The 21,834-nt window shown below is 38.4% G+C and overlaps 1 protein-coding gene across 8 annotated transcripts in view; it reads left to right on the forward strand.

Moving 5' to 3' along the window:
* The window catches only part of QKI (QKI, KH domain containing RNA binding), a 229,682-nt gene extending 208,089 nt beyond the window's left edge, over positions 1 to 21,593 (forward strand). For 2 of the 8 annotated variants that reach the window (XM_068231751.1, XM_068231754.1), the window contains 3 exons: positions 8,700 to 8,975; positions 15,492 to 15,566; positions 18,765 to 21,593. In XM_068231751.1, coding sequence (XP_068087852.1) covers positions 8,700 to 8,975; positions 15,492 to 15,566; positions 18,765 to 18,781 — 368 coding nt within the window. In that variant the 3' untranslated portion in view covers positions 18,782 to 21,593. Of the gene's footprint in view, positions 1 to 8,675; positions 8,976 to 14,638; positions 15,581 to 18,764 lie in introns of those variants that run through there. The other 6 variants (XM_068231749.1, XM_068231752.1, XM_068231753.1 and 3 more) reach the window with 4 other exon arrangements.
* The last annotated feature ends 241 nt before the right edge of the window (positions 21,594 to 21,834 follow it).

Below are 21,834 nucleotides of genomic sequence, written 5' to 3' on the forward strand. Positions count from 1 at the left end.
TCTCTTTAGGACAGTGAGTAAATACGCAGATCATCCCTATATGGCACTGAAAAGTCAGGTAAACATCCAGTGCCTATGGTTTTTAGCACAATTCATTTTGAGCAAAAGGAAGAAAACTTTTTTTATTAATATTGTAAAGATGAAAGCTTCTTGCCTACCATTTTCTCTGAATGCAGTAATTCAGGTCTCTGGCTTCTGGTAATGAGCACTCCTTCAGTGCAGCGGCCATTCAAATACTGTTGTCCATGCAACACTTTCCACCATTCGTTACATATGCAGTGGGCAACTGACATCCACTCCTTAACATGTTAAATCACTTCCATGATGGGTAATGGCACCCACGCCTTAAAGCACTAGGATCCCTGGTTCATATCTGGGCCAGAACAAATAACAAGCAAATATGGCTGCCACAATGTACCTACTGTATAAAGTTACAATCATTGCTTGGGATATTGACCCGTAAAACAGTCCTAGACTCCCTACTACAGGGAGTGCAGAATTATTAGGCAAGTGGTATTTTTGAGGAATAATTTTATTATTGAACAACAACCATGTTCTCAATGAACCCAAAAAACGTATTAATATCAAAGCTGAATATTTTTGAAAGTAGTTTAGTTTGTTTTTAGTTTTAGCTATTTTAGGGGGATATCTGTGTGTGCAGGTGACTATTACTGTGCATAATTATTAGGCAACTTAACAAAAAACAAATATATACCCATTTCAATTATTTATTTTTACCAGTGAAACCAATATAACATCTCAACATTCACAAATATACATTTCTGACATTCAAAAACAAAACAAAAACAAATCGGTGACCAATATAGCCACCTTTCTTTGCAAGGACACTCAAAAGCCTTCCATCCATGGATTCTGTCGGTGTTTTGATCTGTTCACCATCAACATTGCATGCAGCAGCAACCACAGCCTCTCAGACACTGTTCAGAGAGGTGTACTGTTTTCCCTCCTTGTAAATCCCACATTTTATGATGAACCACAAGTTCTCAATGGGGTTCAGATCAGGTGAACAAGGAGGCCATGTCATTAGTTTTTCTTCTTTTATGCCCTTTCTTGCCAGCCACGCTGTGGAGTACTTGGACGTGTGTGATGGAGCATTGTCCTGCATGAAAATCATGTTTTTCTTGAAGGATGCAGACTTCTTCCTGTACCACTGCTTGAAGAAGGTGTCTTCCAGAAACTGGCAGTAGGACTGGGAGTTAAGCTTGACTCCATCCTCAACCCGAAAAGGCCCCACAAGTTCCTCTTTGATGATACCAGCCCAAACCAGTGCTCCACCTCCACCTTGCTGGCGTCTGAGTCAGACTGGAGCTCTCTGCCCTTTACCAATCCAGCCACGGGCCCACCCATCTGGCTCATCAAGACTCACTCATTTTATCAGTCCATAAAACGTTAGAAAAATTGGCCCAGTCTTGACGTTTCAGCTTGTGTGTCTTGTTCAGTGGTGGTCGTCTTTCAGCCTTTCTTACCTTGGCCATGTCTCTGAGTATTGCACACCTTGTGCTTTTGGACACTCCAGTGATGTTGCAGCTCTGAAATATGGCCAAACTGGTGGCAAGTGGCATCTTAGTAGCTGCACGCTTGACTTTTCTCAGTTCGTGGGCAGTTATTTTGCGCCTTTTTTCCACACTCTTGCGACCCTGTTGACTATTTTGAATGAAACGCTTGATTGTTCGATCACGCTTCAGAAGCTTTGCAATTTTAAGAGTGCTGCATCCCTTTGCAAGATATCTCACTATTTTTGACTTTTCTGAGCCTGTCAAGTCCTTTTTTTGACCCATTTTGCCAAAGGAAAGGAAGTTGCCTAATAATTATGCACACCTGATGTAGGGTGTTGATGTCATTAGACCACACCCCTTCTCATTACAGAAACGCACATCACCTAATATGCTTAATTGGTAGTAGGCTTTCGAGCCTATACAGCTTGGAGTAAGACAACATGCATAAAGAGGATAATGTGGTCAAAATACTCATTTGCCTAATAATTCTGCATTCCCTGTATTTCCATAATATGCCATTTATGCCTTTAGAAACATATTTCTAATTAAATAAAATAAGTGTAAAAAGTTGATAAATGCAAATTTTTCCAAAGTAAACACGGTTTACAGCTTTAAATATATGCTGTTAAGTTCTTTGTTGGGAGTCTGGGAGGGTTGCCAACATGCAAATTGGCTGATGTAATTATCAGAGTGACGTGAATAATATAAGGGCCTATGCCCTCCATGCTTTAAGATGAGTTGGAATCTTGCTACCTCCACTCTCGTTGCATCATCATGGCTGACACACTAAAGGCATTGTGTTGTCATGCACCATGTTGGTGGCTCATTCAATTTGATTAAATAGGAAAATCTACATTGAGATCAGTATGCAGTGTGTCAGTAGTTTCTTTCTTGTAATACCACAGGGGTTTTTTTTGGGAGGGGGGGGGTTGTTGGAATTATTTTTATACCTATTGAACTAGAACTGTGATCTGAAAACTTGGTTCTCCAGCTGTTAAGGAACTACAAGGCCCACAATGCATTGCAGGAATCTGACAGCCACAGTCATGGTTCATAAAGGCAAATGCATTGTGGGACTTGTAGTTTCTTAACTTGTCGCTCGTCCCCGCCCGCCGGCGCTTCCTTATCACCGCTCTATTCCCTGCCATTGTCCGCCGGCGGGAATCGAGCGGGCGCGGGTCGAGCGGCATGATCGGGCCAGCTGAATATTATCAGCTGGCCTGATCAGCTGGTCGATACACGGTACAGAAACGTACCGTGTATCCCCAGCATAAGAAATGCCAATCTAGTATAGAACAATTAAAAACCTTTAAAAAGATAAGATAGAGGTAGACTTATCTCCAGCTAAAACAAATGCATAACAGTAGTAAACAGTCTGACCTCTCACCTTAGGTCCACACAGTAGCGTGCTTGCATTTTATTGCATATTTTAATTTGCATGTTAGTCATTGTTTTTATAACACTTCAACTGTAACATTCTAAAAAGAAAGTCTGCTGCATTATTAGAAAGTATGAGGTGACAATGGTATTAGAATATGTTCACGAAAAGCATAATTTTTACTTACTGATAACAAACATCAAAACGCCTAAATAGCTGAATAGTTTTAAGGAGCTGTGCTAGCTGCCATCTGTTTGCCATGGACAGGAAGCAGTTGAGAACATCACATCTGGCACCCCAGCACTAAGCCTTGTGAACCAGTGTGCCCTTCGCTCCTGCTCTGTTCCACACATTTCATACAATTTAAGAACAAATTCCAGTACCTTTATGCGTTCATTAAAATCATTCAACAGAGCTTTAAAATGTATTTGAAGTCTGGGTGAAAGATGTCCGTTTCATAACAAATTAGGGAGAAACTGCAAGCAGAATAACCAGTAATCCAATATATTTTTTGGGGGATGTAACTATAAAAAATTTAACAGTATAAACCCTGTATTCAAGAATTTATTTAAAAAAAGAGTAGTGAAGGTGCTAAGACAAATGTAGCACGCCCTAGATGAAAATATATACTAATAAATGTTACAACTAGTATCTGGCTGTATGTACAGTAAGAATTTAAAAGAAAATTCTTTGCTTGTAAGCTACTGCAGTTACAAAAAAACTATATAAATACCAACATAATATTGTGCCAAAAATATAAGCTTTGAAAAATATTAAACATAAATGGGAAGACATGGTATATGAAAAGTGAATAAACGTGCTCTGAAGTGGACACATAGCTAATCTAATGGGAAGGCCTGCAGTTGGCTCACACACAGTGCTTCATATCAGCATATCCTCTATGAGGCAATGAAAAGAGAGCTATACTTGACCCATATTTGTCAATGGCGCATTATTTCCAGCATAGTTTTTTTTTTTTTTTTGCCAAATGATTTAATACATATATCCATCAGTGTGTTTCAAGGCATATTCCTATGTACATTGGCAGCCCTATTTGCTGATTTCATATTTAGGCTCTGTGTTATGGTGGTGCTGTACTGGTTCAGTTCTCACGCTTGATTTGAAGGGGGAAAAAAACCCTCTGCCTAGCAGTATTTAGTCATGAGAAGCCTTTTCCCCACATATGGATAATCTCCTTTCTTGTCTTTCTGTTTTTTACACACATAAGAGATTCAAGCTCAGCTGTTTCAAATAACATTTTAGTGATCGATCTGCTTTAAATATCTTATGCTAATGCTATAAGCTTCTACAACACCTGTGTATTCAGCTGAACTACAGCCAAATAATTCTAAAGATGGTCTCCCACATGACCAGTCAATTCTGAGGGTTGTGCTGTTACTATTTGCAGCTTAGACATGGCATAGGTTGCGCTCGCCCTCCACAGAAAAGGGAACAGTCCAAGTGACAACATGGGAACCAGGTGGCTTCTTACTATCTCAATGGCTACCCGCTACTGAGATACTTCTCTAACCTATCACTGCAGTTTCTGTGTATGTAAGTTCTTCTGAGACTGGAGGAAAGGGAAAGCAGTATGATCTTTCATTTCTCCTTCTTTTCCCAGTGCCACTGATATGTATTTTACACTTTGTTGTCCAATACAAAGGGCAGCAGAAACCAGAGATGGCCAGTTAGTTCTTAATAGTGCAGTGCTGCAATGGTACAAAAGACTGTGCACTGTTGAGAGATAAGAAAAATAGTGTGCCCTAAAGCCACGTACACACGCTACAAGGAGTGGTAGCATCGGCTGAGAATCTAGTATGAGTAAAGTTATTCCCTGAGCTAGATTAATGTTTTGGCATGTCTGACATTGACCCCTGAGCGATTTGTTCCCCTCGGTACTTTGGTACATGTGTATATACACCTTAAATGTAAATGATTAAAGGACCACCCGAGGTGACATGTGACATGAGATAGACATGTATGTATAGTGCCAAGCACACAAATAACTAGGCTGTGTTCCTTTTTTTCTATCTCTGACTGAAAGAGATAAACACCCGGTATGCAAGTGGCAGTTTCTGTCCGGGTCAGGACCAGGTCAGACTGGGTCAGGCTATAGCATAAACCTTGCTGATAAGTAATTACAGCCATAAAACACTTTCCTGTCCGTAAATGGCTTTAGAGAGCAGGAAAAAGATAAAAGGACAATAATTCAAAGGTTTGAGCTTTGTCATACTTCAATGAAGATGTCATTGACATAAAACAGTAAAAACTTAAAAACTAGATTTAAATATAAAACTGTGGGATATCTTAAAAAGCCATTTTTAGGTGGAGGACAGATGCACTTGTTTTTCTCATCCATTTATTTTCACCTCGGAGTAAGGCAAAAAGATCCCTTTATGTTAGACACTGCACATGGTTGGGCATTTAAATGTGTGAACTCCAGCTTGCATGCTTATGTCTAAGTGTCAGGTCTAAAACCTGGTACATGCCTTCAATTTTGATTGGCCAATCACTGACCAAATTTACCACCACCATGTAGTATGAGCATTTACCTACACAATCTGCTCATAACAATTAAAATCTTCTGAGACTACATAAAGGTGGTAAAATTAGCCAATCAAAATTAAAGGTGTGTACAAGGCTTAAGGTGGTAGTTGATAAAGGCAATGGGAGACAGCTGCAGACACTGCCTGAGAGATTGCAGGCTTGATGCTTACGTAACTAACTTGTTTAATCAAGGTTCTGTTTCTGTTGCTTAAACAAGTTACTTAACCATTAACTTTGTGATTACTATAAAAAGTAACATTTTGGATGGTTACTACAATGGTTATTAATGCATTTCGACTGTATATTAGCTGTGTGTCTGAGTTATTTTTACTGCAATAAAGTTTTTATAGTTACCAGCTTTTTATTCTTGATATTAACTGTTTCCTCAACCTTTTTATAAATGTTTAAGTAATGCTGTTGTAAAAGTACAGTATGATGATTTGTTCCATCCTTCATTTTTGTGTTCGACATTCAGTTCTTCTTTCCTCCATTCTTTTTCTTTTGTGTTATGCATTTAAGCATGCTTTCTGTACACTGCCGAGGTATACAAATGCCACATAAGCTGTAGGCATTTCTGCATGCTTTTGCTGCTCTACAGCTGTTGATCCATATCAAGCTTTAAGCTGGGTGCTCTTGAAACATTTAATGCAGCTTTGTTATGGTATGCAGGATTAAATGAATGCATGTCACGGGACATTTACCCTTTGAAAATCAGATGTGCTCCTCCCTCTTCCCCCAGGCATCTGCTACTTGCTAGGTACCTGCTCCCTGCCGATAGCTCTGGTTTGTGCATCTCTCTAACCATGTGCATTGCACAGACATACCACAGAATTATGCCTTCCAAACTATTTACTATTTAATGTATTACTCCTCCGATACATTTTTCTGTCTTTCTGCAATTGTCATATTATTAGTAAACGTTTTTATATCATTCACATGTTTACCATAGCACGCAATAGATAATATCAGCATTTCCCTGCCTAATCAGATTGTAATAGAGCTAGTTTGTAGTAGTAATTGGAGATGATCAAAGAATTGCTAATTTTCCCATGTTTAGTTGCAATCAATTTGCAATACATGTGCAGACTGAAATTGGACCTATGAAATAAGGTTACAGCTGATTTGATCATCTCTAGTCATAATATTTTAAATAAATACTTCCCTCGGGAGAGGGAAGCCTCTGGATCTTCCCTCTGTTCCAGCACTGAGACCCCCGTAGCTACACAAAGCATGTCCGCACTGTGCATGTGTGACGGCTTGCACATGCACAGTAGCAGAAGCGAACCCCCCTTTGCATTGTGGGTGAGCTTTGACAGGTATGCGGGGTCCTGGCGCTGGAACGGCGAGGAGGGCGACGGGAAGCCTCTGGAGGACTCCTATAGAGACTTATTGTAACTTCCTGATAACACCACCCAGAAGTCTTGGCACCAAGATGTCCAATGAATCAAAATTTTGATAGTGTGATGGGAATCGATCCCTCTTTTGAAATTCCAAACGGAGGGGGATCAATTGTATTCATATTAGTAGGAAAGCAGTGGTGTGTGGCACTTCCTGTGAGGCTTGTATGTGAGCTGAAAGGGTCACACAGGTCAATGCATTCCGTGGCCATGCAACACTGTACGCTGCTAGTTTTGACAGTCACTTGAAAGTGTGCTCCGTATAAAGGAAAGAACAACTAGTATAATCTTGCTTGGAAGAAAAAAGGCAAGGCAAATATGCATCTTCTGTCCCATACAGTTTAATAGAGTGATATGACAGTCAATATTCATTGCAGCATCAAACACTCAGATGCAGATCCAGTGCAATAACAGTGTAATACCATACATAGCTTACATGTCCGGTGGTAGCAAGGTCATCGGTGTAGGAGGTGGGTGGTAGGCACTAGACGGAGCGACGGCCGTTTCGCGTCAGTATGACGCTTGGTCACGCTGCGTACCCCTATGGTACGGAGCATGCCCAAGCGTCACACTGACCAGAAACGGCTGTCGCTACACCGCCTAGTGCCTACCACCCACCTTCTGCACCGATTACCTTGCTACCACCGGACATGTAAGCTATGTATGGAATTACACTGGATCTGCATCTGAGTGTTTGATGCAGCAATGAATATTGACTGTCATATCACTCTATTAAAATTTGTGGGACGGAAGGTTCACGTTTGCCCTGCCTTTTTTCTTCAAGCAGGACCAATCGTTTTGCCAAATTGGGTGGCAGTCATACACTGGTCGATATGATCAATAGTTTATGGCTACACCACTCAGCCCCCTCCAACACCTGATGCACAGCCCTTTGCCACACGCTTTCCCTATTAAGCTCCTGTGGCCGGGAGTGCACTGCACCTGTGCAGTAAGCAAAAATTGCTACCGCAGATGTGCAGAGCACTTCCAGCCACGATATAGGACACGCAGTCAGTGCCATGCATGCACAATGACCGACAGACTTATCGGTCAGCTGGTTTATGGAGGGGGGCAGCGGAGGAACAGTTGAGCGTGGGATGACAGTGAAGGACCAGGAAAACTTCAGGGGGCTGGAAGAAGCCCCAGATAAGTAAATGGACAATATTTTTTTGTTTTGTTGGGTTCACGTTTACTACTTTCCGACCCACAGGCAGAAAGTGGCCACGTGTGTGCCCCCCCAGCAATCTGTGAGACTTGTTCAAGTGCATTACATGTTACTCCTATACAGCTGCCCACTCACAGAGCTCTTTTTTTCCCCCAAGATCTTAAAATGCCACATTTTGCATTCTGATGCCTGAGTATTTTTTTTAAATGATTTTGTATCACTGGCCTTTCATTTGAGCAGCCCTGCATATGTACAACTGTTTTTCTTTTTATGATTATTATTTTACCGCTGTGAAGTTTTCTTTCCTCTATGGCAAAATCACTGGCTCCTCTAGCATTATTTTCCGCCATGACACTTCTTATCTGCAGTGTTTTCTGTGTACTAATTTTCAATAATCAGTAGCACTTCTAAGATACCTTTCTGTAAGGTATTTGCTTTGGTTAAAGCATGTTTGCATTAAATCACATGGGTGATATTGGATAGCTAGTTGGCATTTGATTGGTGTGCTCTGGCTCTTTGTGTGATCAGCGCATGAACTAATGATTCTCCTTTTTTTCCCCTTCCTCCCTGCTTATTTTCTTTTCCTTTTCTTTTCCTTTTATCTATTTCTTGTCCTACTTTTTGTACTGCTGCTTCTACACTTCCTTCTAATTTTTCTTTGCTTACTGTAGCAGCCCTTGCCTTTTCTCTTGCAGCGACAGCTCAGGCCCCACGGCTAATAACTGGGCCTGCGCCTGTTCTGCCACCAGCTGCTCTGCGTGCACCTACGCCAGCTGGCCCTACCTTAATGCCTTTGATCAGACAAATACAGACAGCCGCTGTCATGCCAAATGGAGCCCCTCATCCGACTGCAACACTAGTCCAACAAGGACCAGAAGCTGGCTTGATCTACACACCCTATGATTATCCTTACGCTCTGGCTCCAGCTACATCAATTCTTGAGTATCCTATTGAAACCAGTGGTGTACTAGGTAAGATGATGTTTACGTGGTCATAATCCGTACCAAGAACTTCTTTTAAAATTTGTGTTAAAACTGCTTTGCTTCTGTTTGTTTATGTCATGAAGAAAAATGACCTGTTTTGACCTTTGCTATTAGATGGTAGCATATCAGGTTAAAGAACCACTAAATCTAAAATAAAAATTTACAGAAAATATTTATTAATAAAACTGTTAGACCACTGAAAAGTTTGTTTTGTAAAGTGTTAATTAGAAGTTACTATTTATCAGCATGCTCCAGTGAAATTTACAGCTCTTTTTTTGTGATCATGAAAGTTAAGTACAGAACACCTCTTGAATTCTAATGCCAAATTACCTTCTAAAATGTTAGAACGCTGAGTAATTCCTGGCAAATTTCACATTTTTTGCCTTTTCTTGTAAAATCTGATTTTGGCCCCACCCCTTCAACATGCCATATCTCTCTTGGTTCTAAAGCTGGCCCATGTCATACAATCTGCATTGTCCAGTCCTTTTGCTTCAGAGTTTTTAAACTCAACAATGCAAAGCTGGACTTTTTGCAATGATAATCCTGCCACGCCACCTCCCAGAACATCAGCACTGTATGGCAATCACTCCGTGTGAGGTCAGGTCTCTGTCAGATTTTGAGCGGAGTTGGACAACACACTAGGGCTTAATAGAGCCCCCTCTTGCACCACAGAGGAGATTGAAAGTCTGACAATTATGACAGGTTTTCTTCAGTGAATTTTTATTGGTGCTACTACAGTATGCTGTAACACTATTAAAAAAGTGCATTCACGTTTCAGTAGATAGAAGTTCATTTTCTGTGCTTTAGCAGGAGAGAAATCATCTTCTGTATCATTCATTTGTGGGGAGTCATTTAACCTATTTCCCTCCAGAGGTTGATTTTAGGCCTCGTTCACATCTGCTGCGCTGAAAAACGTGTGAAAGCGCGTGGTAAAAAACGTGCGTGCTGTAGTGCGTGTTTCTGTGCGTTGCGCTGCGCTTCTTTAAAGCACTTTTTGCTTATTGTAGCAGCAGCAGTTGTCAATAAAACTTTGTTTTTGTATGTAAATGAATTTTTTTCTCCAATTAGGGGTAAAAAACGCATGCGCTTCTATGCGCTTGTACGCGCTTCTATGCGCTAAAAAAGCCGACCCATTCACTTGCATTGATGTGCGCTTTACAGCTCAGAGCACAGAAATGCATGCAACACTACGTTTTTGTAACGCTGCTCAGCGCAGCACATAGATGTGAACCAGCTACATTTAGTTACATGGAAAAACCAATACCTTGCTGAACGCACAGGGCAGTGCGCTGTGAAAAGCGCACAGAAACGGCCCTGATGTGAACGAGGCCTTTCATTAAACAAGAACCGCACTGAAAATAACCAAATTTTTTAATAATTAATAAATATATAGTCAATGTTTGCTCACTGTAAAATCTTTCCTCTCCCCACTTCTGTGTTCTGTAGCCAGTAGAAAGAATACCTGGTCTCCCAGAATGCTCTGGGAGGCAAATACCGCATAGCTTAACAGGCCTAGGCTGGGACATCACTGTGACGGCAGGGCTAAATACCAATATACAGCAATACAGGTATATAGTTATAGGAAGTGTTTCTGGATGATGAACCTAAAAGTAGATATCCTGCATAATCGACTACTTTATTGCCACTACGGTGCCCCTTTAAATTGCTTTAGAGTTACAACAGATATTAAATGACAGGTGAAAATAGCCAGACCACACATGTACTGTATCTCAAGTTCAGTGTGTACTTTCTGGCCAATCACTCTTATGGACAGTTATAGAGGGTACCTACTGATAACTGAGTGTAGATAGCATATCATATGAAATCTATTGACTCTTAAACAGCTATAGCCAGGAGCGCTTAGTTGAGCACCCTTCTCCCCCTTATGAAGGAGACTAGGAGGAGCCATGCATAGACACTGCCAGCATCTGCTTGGATTGCCTTCAGGCCCGGTGTCCCCAATTTTACCTAAACTGATTTTGACTGCAAAGACTTCAGTTGCTGCAGTTGACTGAAAAATTTTGGTATTGTATATTTCACTTCAGATATATGATGCACACTTCTTTCTCCATGGACTGTATGCATATTACTTGGTGTGGCTTATAATCTCAATATTTGCCAGAATTTGTGTGGAAGCGCCTTGTTTATTTTGTGGCAAAATATATGCATGGCCCATAATGAGGTCTGTGTATTTATTAGTGTATAGCCATGCCTTTCCAATATTTCATTAGATGTGATTTAGAAAGATGTGTGTGGAAAAAAATGTGCATTTATGGACAGAACAATTTGAAATAATTCATTATTGCAACTTTTAGCCTATTTTAAATCAAACCAATGGTTTTTTTCCACTCTGCTTACATTCACCAATTTATCAATGGATCATTTAGAGCGACTTAGAGTTGACGTTGTCATTAAATGTGGGGATTGGTTTATGGATAGTAATTATTTAAACTCCAGTTTTTAAGCTTATTGAAAAAATGTGGAGTTCTCTCCCTCTCCCCATGAAGACTACAGTACTTTCTCCATTGAAATATTGCCCCAGGAAGTTTAATTCAGCAAAAAGGATTTTTATCATCTTATTTGTGCACTAATTAGTTGATTTATTAAATGTCCAGTCTGCTAAAGTGCACACACCAGCCCATTTTAACCCCTCAACGGAGGGTTGTTAAGTAATGTAGTCTACAGATGCTGCAGTTCTAGAATGGTTTCAACTGCTTTAAACAGTTCTTCCTAAATGATATGATTCTCAAAAGCTGTATGAAGGACCCTTAAGTTAACATAGATGTGATAGGAAGCCCCAACATATATGCATCTAAACTGCCATCTCATGCCTGTAGTTACCATAAGCCAGTGCAGGAAACCTGGGAAATCAAGCCCTAACATGATTTAAAGTACCCCTGAATCAGGGAAAATATTACTCGCTGAAGCCTATGACGGGCTAGATTTTCTCATCCTGAGTCTCCAGATGCTGCTGTTTTGGCCTGCTAGCTAGGTACTATGAAGGGGGTTATTTGGCATAAGCTAATCAAGAGGTTTTTCTACAGACCCTTTACTAGATCTGTGCAAACACCCAGTTGCAGATCATGTTGTCTCCCCCCCCCCCCCCCCTGGAGTGGGGCTTTAAATAGCTTTAATACCACAGCTGCCTTAATACCACAGCTAAGTGAATAATTATATGTATCATGACTTGGTAACACAAAACATTGTATGTTGTGGTGTTTTTTATTTTGTTTGCAAGTAAAGTCAGTGTTGTATTGCTTATTTGCAAAGATTGGTATTTTGTTCCCATTATTTCCCATAAAAATTAGAGCCAATATTAAATGCCACACATTTTTCAGTACATTGTTGCAGCTTACAGCTGTAACTGGGCTGTAGTTAGAGGAAGGCAGCAAGAGTTTTGACAAAGTTCTTAGCAGTTTCTAGATGGCCATGGCCAATGAGATGCAAATTAGTCTGAGGTGATGCAAGATTATGCAAATATAAACAGCTTTAAAATAGACCAGTGGAATCCCATCTGGGATTCATTTGATCCATTTTCAAGCTGTACACATTTGCATACAATTACATAACCCTGCATCAGGTCAGAATTATTTGCATCTCATTGACCATCCCTAATCCCAAGTAGTGGCTGCCATTGTAGTTTGGCATACTACCACCAAGTCTTAAACCTTGACTACCCTACCTTCTTAATTTAGTTTTAAAGGGTAATTTGAACTTCTAACTGAAATATTCAGAGTCACCACCAAATTGGTCCCTGATAAGCCGTTAAATTATGATTTTATTCTTTTGAATTAATGTGAGAATCCGACTGCCTAAGTTTTATAAACTCTTCCCTCCTTAACATCAGCTAGTACACTGACACTTCTTCTACCCCTTCTTGATCCTGTGAAACCTTTGCTGGCTTAGGACAGAGATTTCCAACTCCAGTCCTTGAGGGCCAATATCCATGCCTGTGTTTAGGATGGACTAAGAAATGGGGAAATATGTTTTACTTGATGAACCACACCTTTCCTGATTCAGTCCCATCAATTAATTTGACCTTTGCCAAACAAGTGTGTGAGGTCCTCGGTGCTTTAGGGACCGGAGTTAGAGATCCCAGGTTTAGGACAACAGGGTAAAGCGAAGTACATGCTGGATAAAATATGTTGCATATTAACAATGAGACCTGCAACTGTTCTGTACATAAAGCAATAATATATTTGTATAGTGCTTTTCTCCTGATGGACCCAGTGACTGAGAGCTGCAGCCATTAGGGGCACACTTAGTAGGCCACCATGGAGCCCAAGGACTCCTTACTGAATATGTACTGGCTTTAGCCAGGAGTCAAATCCTGTGTCAAGGGTGGTGTCTTTAACCAGTGCACTATCCAGCCACAGTGCAGATAGATTGGCGACATTTATTTTAAAACGGGCCTGAACTCAGAACTTCCTCTCTGCTCTAAAAGATAAGCAACAGTGTAATAACCTTTAAATAAATATATTTCTTTGTTACAGCTCACAGAACTCCTGCAATAAATCTGCAGTGTCTAATTCCTGCTTTCATGGAGGAAGACAAATATTTAACAGTGTTTACAAATTTGCTGAGGCTGCCAATATTTTTGTGCTGACACAGCTGAGAGCTCAGATTACAATTGTGATTACTTGCAGCTGAGGTGGAATTAGACGGGCTCTTCTCTCTAAACACAAACAGGGTGGATTCATCTGTATTTTCCTTATGTCCCCTACATGAGTTCAGGTCCACTTTAAAGTGCATGTTGAAAGGGTGTAGATACTTAGATCAAAACAATGATGACCATTGGTGCATATAACAAGATTTGTATATACTGTACAGTCTTCCGTGAACAATAATCACCCAAGTGGACCAGCCAGGATAAAGCTTTTATTGTGCCCAAAAACTAACTTTTTTTTTTTAATCCATTTAGATCATTAATTTTTTTTTGTTCAATGAGCCAGTGTCTTATCTGCAGTCATGGATTGTTTATTTTTAAATACATTTCCACTAGGAGACACGGCAGACTTGGAAACTGCTGCGGCTTCTAGTGGAAATGAGCCCTAAATCTTCTATTCTCAGTAAGCCGTGCATTTAAGTCGTGCTATGTACGGCTATAGGAATTCGTCTGCATGCTGCATATATGTGCAGCATGCTGTCCAGAGTCACCCCACATTGCGATCTGGACAGCAAGCCACTAAATAGGCAGTGTTTCCCCACCCCACTTGTAAGCAAGGACATGCTGCAGATTTGGCCCGGATTCAGGCATAGTGGAATTGGGCTCTTAGTTGCATCTGAATGTGCTGCTAACTGCACAGCAGATTTGTAATGTTGAGTCAATCCATTCCATTCCTGTGTGCACTCAGGTATCAGATCACAGATCTATGAGTAACCCTGAAACACTGAAACCTGATTGGGGATGCAAAGAAATCTGCTTTACCACCAGGCTGGTCCATAGCTTAGGTGTTAAACCATATATTTACTGCTGTTAAAAGGGAAGTGTTTGTAAATCGAAGGCAGCAAGGGGAAGCATTTGGCAGTCTGACTGGGTTAATTGGTCCCAAGTTTCAGTTCCTAGCTTTTGTATCTGTGCCCTTCTCGTAACCACCATTTCAACAATTAGACCTAGAACTCACTCTTGATTCCCTTCCTTTTGTCTTCAGGTATGGCTTTCCCAACGAAAGGCTAAGAATTCAAGAAAATCTTAAATGGCCCTTCATTGATGACCTGATTTTAATTTTAGCAGTTGCCTAGTTTCAGCAGTCTCGAAAAAAAAACTCTAAGAAAGAACTTTACCTAGCAGTCAGTGACTTACTTGCACTTTTTTGTTTTGTTTTTTTATTTTGCACATAGACAAAATAAGTATTTTGTTGATCAATATTTTATATAGTCTATACATTTAGGAATAGCAGTAGTGCGTGTGTAGTAGAATACTGACTGCTAAGTCTTTTCCTCTGTTGTGCGCTTTACTAATCACCTAATTTGTGTGGATCTTACTTCTTGACTTTAGATCTTAAAATGCCAATAATATGACCATATAAAACTGGATTCTTTTTTTTCTGTATTTTTATTACTGATGCCAGTATTAAAGTAAAATGAAATAAAATGCCATGCAGCTGCAGGTAAAGCACTTCACTGATTATGTGACTAGTAAAGCTTCATTTTACTTGGGTCTAACCAATTTCAAAAGATACTGCTACTTAATGGCAAATCATTGCGTTATGATGCCTGTGAGTGTCACAGGTGCTTGCATGCACCAGCTGATGTCACAGGGCAGAACATGTTAAAGTCAGAGGTGCGATATTTGATACTGAATGCAATATTAATCGGCACACGTTTCTTACACATACTGTAGCAAAGACTTTCTGCTACTGTGCCTTAACTTGTTGCTTTCTTAGTCTAAATGTTTTTGTAGCAAATCTTCATGTAAAACCCAGTTTTGAAACCTGCTGTTAATGTTGTTTTGTATTTTTGTTCTGTTTTCTAACTATGTCTTGGTAATTACAATTTAACTAGGTGCGGTGGCAACTAAAGTGCGAAGGCATGATATGCGGGTCCATCCTTACCAAAGGATTGTGACCGCAGACAGAGGTTAGTTTAGCTGTGTAGTTTTTGCTTTGAGAAATGCTATTTCAGTAAGTTACCTTTACAGCACCAGACTTAATAAGCACTCCAACTGCAGAGCAGATAGGTTGAGGTAGGGTATGGAGCTGTGTTGCCAGCTTCAGCTTTTGTTTGGTTTCCAGTTTGATCCTGTTGGCAGTAAATAGTTTTTGCTTTTAGAACAATTGAAACCACTGCTCACCGTTGGCATGCAGGATTAGTATGGTGTTGCAAAGAGAGAAGTGCTTAAATATGAAAGAAGCTTATGCATTTTGGGGAGCTGAGAAAAATTAATTTGTATATGAAGCCCACTTCCATCCAATAGCCTTGAAGTCCATCTCTACCTAGTAGTCCTATATAGATAGAGGCCACTTGTAGTCTTGCTGGTGAAGGTTACCTATTGCCAATAGTCTTGCTCATGAAGGCCACCTTTGGCCAAAACTCCTACTCGTGAAGGCCAGCTTTGGTCATTAGTCTAGCTGATAAACCCATCTACACTCAGTAGTTTAGATTCAACCTATCTTTACCTATAGACTTAGATGCCATGAACATGGTTTGAAATAAAGCTAGTAATAAGACTGTGGTACAAAACTGGGAGCAATGTTATGTTTTAAAGTGAAGCAGTTATGCAAAAGGAAATAGGAAAAAATCAATCTTCTGTTAATTTGTCATTTTGCGTTATTGGTGAACTGTAATGCAGATTTACTACAACCCGGATTTTGTGAGAAATGATGTAAAATCCCATTTCCTGCCTTGTATATCTAATTGCAGGAATGCCAACACTGAGCTCCAAGTGCTCCCCCATAGCTAGTCATGTGTGGTGCTTGAATAGCACAGTCTTGGGAAGAAACTGAGGGTGTTCATAGCCAGTCAGTGGAGTCTTTATTTAAAGTCTCGGCAGCATTACTCATGTCAGAGAAACACAGGTTTAGTTGTCACCATTTTCCGCACAAACATTTGTTGTGTTAAGTCTTCTGAGCCTTGACTTATCGTTTTTACTTTGTAACATAACATTTTACTGCAAAACATATTAAACATACATTTTAGAAATGTTATTCTGTGTAAATAAGCAATCTCAAAACAAGCTTTCCTTTCATTTATGTAACACTGTGAAATGGTAAAGCAAGACTAAGGCTAATATTACTGTTTGAGGGATAGATAGGAGCTAGGAGAGCGCACCTATAATAATAATTTTGGTTTAAGACTAAGGTGGTATTAAAATATAATGGAACCTTGGACAAAAATGATGATAGTATTGGAGCTGGGAACGGTTTGGAAAATTGATCCCTATGCAGAGCATTCTTTCCTGTTTAAGTACATTTGATTATTGAAGGGCAGCCAAGTGAATGGTTTTTCATGATCTTTTATCCTACAATATCCAGATGAATTGTTGTAATAAAGTGACTGAAATACATGTTATAATCTGTAAATGATGTTGCACAGTTATGAAACCTGTGTGTACTGTGTATAGCCAGAGACTTTGCAGAGGATATATCACAGGTATGACAGTCCACCTGATCTTGCAGCAATGCTGCATGTATATAACCTTGTAACGACATCTCATGGATCTTTTAATCCAGTTACATATAAAACATTTAATGTACAATAAAACATATTGTTATACATGACTTTTGACTGTATAAAGGCATTGTGGTATTAAGGAACCACATTTTTATTTATTTTATTTTTCTGCTTGTTAGCAAGCAACGTATCCAAGTCCCAGTTCTTAATAAGAACTAAAGGGAAGGCATTTTCATTTCACTGCTCCTACTGATGCTAAAAATACTGGAAGGGAAAAATGGTTAATGCGACCCAGTCAGCGACATGTCTCTTTGTTTTTCCCTTATAAAGCTGACCAGTAGCTAAATGTCTTTATGACAAAGCTATGTGTGAATCTACTGGATTTCATTTTACGAAATGCCACAAGTCTGACTTTGCACTGAATATTTCTCATTGACATCTCCTCTGCGTTAGTCATTATGGCTACAGTACAAAAATAAAGAAAATTGAACCTCATAATATATACTCAAGCTGTTGAGAGTCTTAAATATATACTACTGTTAAGTGGACCAAGTATAGTGAAGGAGAATGTGAGTTATTGAGGAAGGAAGAGCTCAAGAACACTGGAAATGTTAAACTTTCCACTTGAGAACTTTTTATGTTTTTACTGTATTTTTATTTTTTATTTTTTTTTTTCAAAAAGAAAATAGTATTTACAGATGGCGTAAAGAAATATAAAAACTATAATGCAGGAATGTATATGAAATTACAGATTTTATTGTATTTGCAAAGTATTAGCTTTGAAAATAAAGAGGGCTGTTTGTAGTTATAAATGCTTTATTAGTGTATAAGATTTTATGTACTTCAAATTTTTTGAGTCTAGAAATGTTTAAAAGAAAAAGCCAGGACTTTTACAGTGTTTACATAAAAATGCATTTTATATGTGTCCTATATATGTAATTTAGTATTTCAACTGGAAATGCTGCCAGTAGCAAATAGCATTAGCAGTTCCTGGTTCAGATGATGATGATGCCTACTGTGCTAGAACAGTGTTTATTATTGCTTTGTATTATGAGGCCAATATATTTTGTGTTTGTAAATAGAAAATGAGCAATAAAATTTATTGAACAAAACTTTTGTTTGGCCCATAGTTTATGTTAAACTGTTTTTTACTTATTTTCCTTTCATTTTTGTTGAATAAATCTTTAGATCCATTGCTCTTAACCAGTTAATAATCACATCATCATTAATAATAGATGCTTCAATGCTTGCACCATTGGGGAGTACTAATGCTTAATAGCAGTCAGATACTGATTGTGTGCACTGACTGTCTCAAAATTTCTTTCACAGTTTCAAGCTGATTTCATTATTTTGTCTCAAACTTCCGACTGCTACTAACCATTAGCCCTTAGTTTTATTTCCATTTTTTTCTTCTTGTTAACCAGTTTTTATGGTCGTGGGCTCCTCCTTCACACATTCGAATCATGATACACGGTGTCATGATTTTGTTGCATTCTGTAGATGGTGTCAATCAGTATTCCAGTATTAAACATGCTTGTTTTTATTAGTTGTGATTAGTTTTTTTCATGTTGTCATTAAGCAGTCACTAGCTGAAACTAATCTCTTCTCTATCTTTTCTTTCTTTTTTATTTTATTTTTTGTTGTTTTTTGTTTCTAACCACCCAGCCGCCACCGGCAACTAACCTATGACCTTCTGACCTCTGAATTCTTCACCCAGTGATGACCTGACCATGCCTGCCTGCTGATCAGTTAACTGGTAATCGCCTCTGCTTGTCTGTCTTCAGTGCAGCGAGCTGAGGCACTTGTCCGTTCGTCTTACCATCTAACAAAAGACACACGGAAAAAATAATTTTCTTCCAACATTTTTTTATTTTGTCCCCTGATTGGGTGAAAATGAATCTAGTACCTGCACTGATTAATAGCAAAGCAATAAGGTCCAATTCAGCCCTTCGCACTGATCCTATTTTAGTGTTCTAACCAAACGAACGGTCTAAAAGCTTCACCTACAGTACTGGCAAGACAGCTGATTTTCAACTACCAATGACAGAGGCAGTTACTGTGAGAAACTTTTTGGGAACTTTTAGTTTGTTTAAATTTTTTTTTCTCCTCGTATAGTAAACTAAAAAGCTGAATGTACTGTGTTGTGATGATGCATCATGCATGAACCTGATAGGTCAGGGATTTCACTGGTGAAGTTATTTACATATTTAAGACAATGTTTGAAACCTAAATTAGGACTTTGTCACTACAGTGCCCTCAGAGGGTCAAAACATTGCAATCTGTCTTTTTAATATTGCCTGCCAAATTTGTTACATTATGAAGGGTGCCATGAACAATTCTAACTTTTTAGTGTTAAAAAAGATACTTCAACACTGAGATACAAATACGACTGTTGCAATGCAGTTCGTGAAGTATTATCTTCAAAGCCTCATGTAATAGTGTGTTGGAATAAGGTACATGCATTATGTATCACATTACTGGGCAAACTGTTCAAATATTTGTTTTTAGACCTCCCTGTATAGAACAAACATTAAGGATGTAAAAGCCATGCTTGCCTATTTGCTGTATAACTGTAATGAAATTGTAGATATAAGTGTAGTGCATTGAAAAAAAAATGAACAAAAAGTAGATACTTTTACTATACAAGGGTGCTGGTGCAGAAAAAAAATATATTTTTGGAAATGTAGCGTTTTATACTTTCAAGTGTTATAAAAAAAGAGAAAAACAAAAAAAGTAAACCCTTTATTGCATTGAATGATTTTAATTTTTTTGGGTGGTAGTCAAGAAATAAGACCAAAAAGAGCCTTTTGTCTTTTTTCTCCCACTTTTTGTTCTCCTTATTTTCAGCATTGGTAGAAGTTTATCGAAAAGAAAGTGCCTTATTTTTCTCAGTCACTCTGTCCCGTGTCTCATATATATATATATATATATATATATATATATATATATATATATATATATATATATATATATATACAATATTATGTGTGTTACATATAGGGCCAAGGGGAGGGGGGCTATAGTTATTTTTTCTGTTGCCAAGCAAGTTTAAGGGCCACATCCAATTCCCCGCCTGTTTGAGAGATTCCAAAGTTGTTGCAAAATGCAAGTCAGTCGCTCAGTAGACGTAATAATTCCTTACAAAAAACTGTCTTTGCCAAGATATTTTAAGTAGCCATTTTCCACTGTTCATTTCATAGTTGGAGATGTCAATTTTTATATTGCCATATGTCTGCCTATTTAAATCTTTAAAAATGAAATCTCCATTTAACCAAGTTAGTTATAGCATTTAAGTGCCATACATGTGGCAGAGTCCTAACACATTTTTCTCACCACCTTATCAACATTTCTTCATATGCTGTTTTTGTTACGCAACCTCTGTTAAAGGTCAAGAAACAAGTCTAAAGCATTTAGATTTCAAGCACTTTTATGGTGACCTCATTTGCCATCCCCTCACACTGAAATAACTTAATAGTTAATTTACTATGCAACAGGCATTCATGCTTTTTTTATTCAGAAACATTTATTTTACATGCCACCTGCTTTGTCTTCCTGTTCAATTCAATTTTTATTCTGTTTAATTTTTTGCATCACTTTACTCTGCTTTGCTGGGAATGATTTGAACAATTTTGCGACACTTGCGCATCTAGAGAGAACAATCAATTTTAAAATCAGTATTTGATCCAGATTCATCTCAAGCTCTGATAAGACTGGGCATTTTTAAATGTTTGTTAGAAGACCTTTTAATTTTTTTGAAAATGATGGATAGCGTTCAAGTCTTTTCAGTAGACATGTGATACTCAATATGTAATTGCTACAAGCGAACAAACTGATAGGTCATCATTTAAAAAAGAAAAAATACTCGACTTGTGAAAAATCTCCAAATGCCTTGGATCTCAGTATTATGAATTTTATGTTTTCTTTATTCTTATTGCTTAGGTAGTTTCTTTCAGTCTTTTTCCTTTGACAGTATTATATTTTTTTTTTGTTTGTTTGTTTTTTTGTTTTGTTTTTTTAGAATGATTAGATGGGAGTGTTGCTGATATGTAACCATACAAATGAATTGTATTTGTCTTTTCTTTATAACCTTCGTAGTTTAATGCTATGTATGTATCATAACCAACTTATTGCCTAAAAACCTGTAAAATAATGTATTTACAGCCATTGTTACAAGTTTATAATGTATTTTTCTATCTTGTTTTATATGTACGTTATATAACATTCAAAAGAAGTTTTCCTGATTTGAGACAGAGGATACAAAAATGCAAAACCCACAATTTTGATAGCTAAAACAAAAATGCCAATTGTTTTGCAGTACTTTATTATATTGGGAGTATTGTCTTTCTTGGCTTTTAGTTAGTGACTGGATGACATTAGACCTATTGGGTTTTAGTTGGGTTTTTACATTGCTTGCATTTTAATTCTTTGGTTCTTTGCTGTTTCTATTAACCCCATAGCATTATTTTAATAAATGTTATAATACCAAGATACTAACTCTGGACTTTGTCTGTTTATTAACATTGTATGTTTCATTAAATATAAAATCTACAAAAACAAGAATGTAAAGTCTTGAGTTACTGGACTAACACTGAAGAGCGTGACAACAGATAACCCAGCGTTACTTGTTTAATACTGTTTGTCGCCTGACATTCTGCACACTGTTCTAAAAAAAAAAAAAGCTTTGGTCAATCTGGCTTTGTCTTGCCAGTATGTGCCAGTAGAGGTGGGAACAAAT

This window comes from Hyperolius riggenbachi, chromosome 4, assembly GCF_040937935.1.
Source record: "Hyperolius riggenbachi isolate aHypRig1 chromosome 4, aHypRig1.pri, whole genome shotgun sequence".
Lineage (NCBI taxonomy): Eukaryota > Metazoa > Chordata > Amphibia > Anura > Hyperoliidae > Hyperolius > Hyperolius riggenbachi.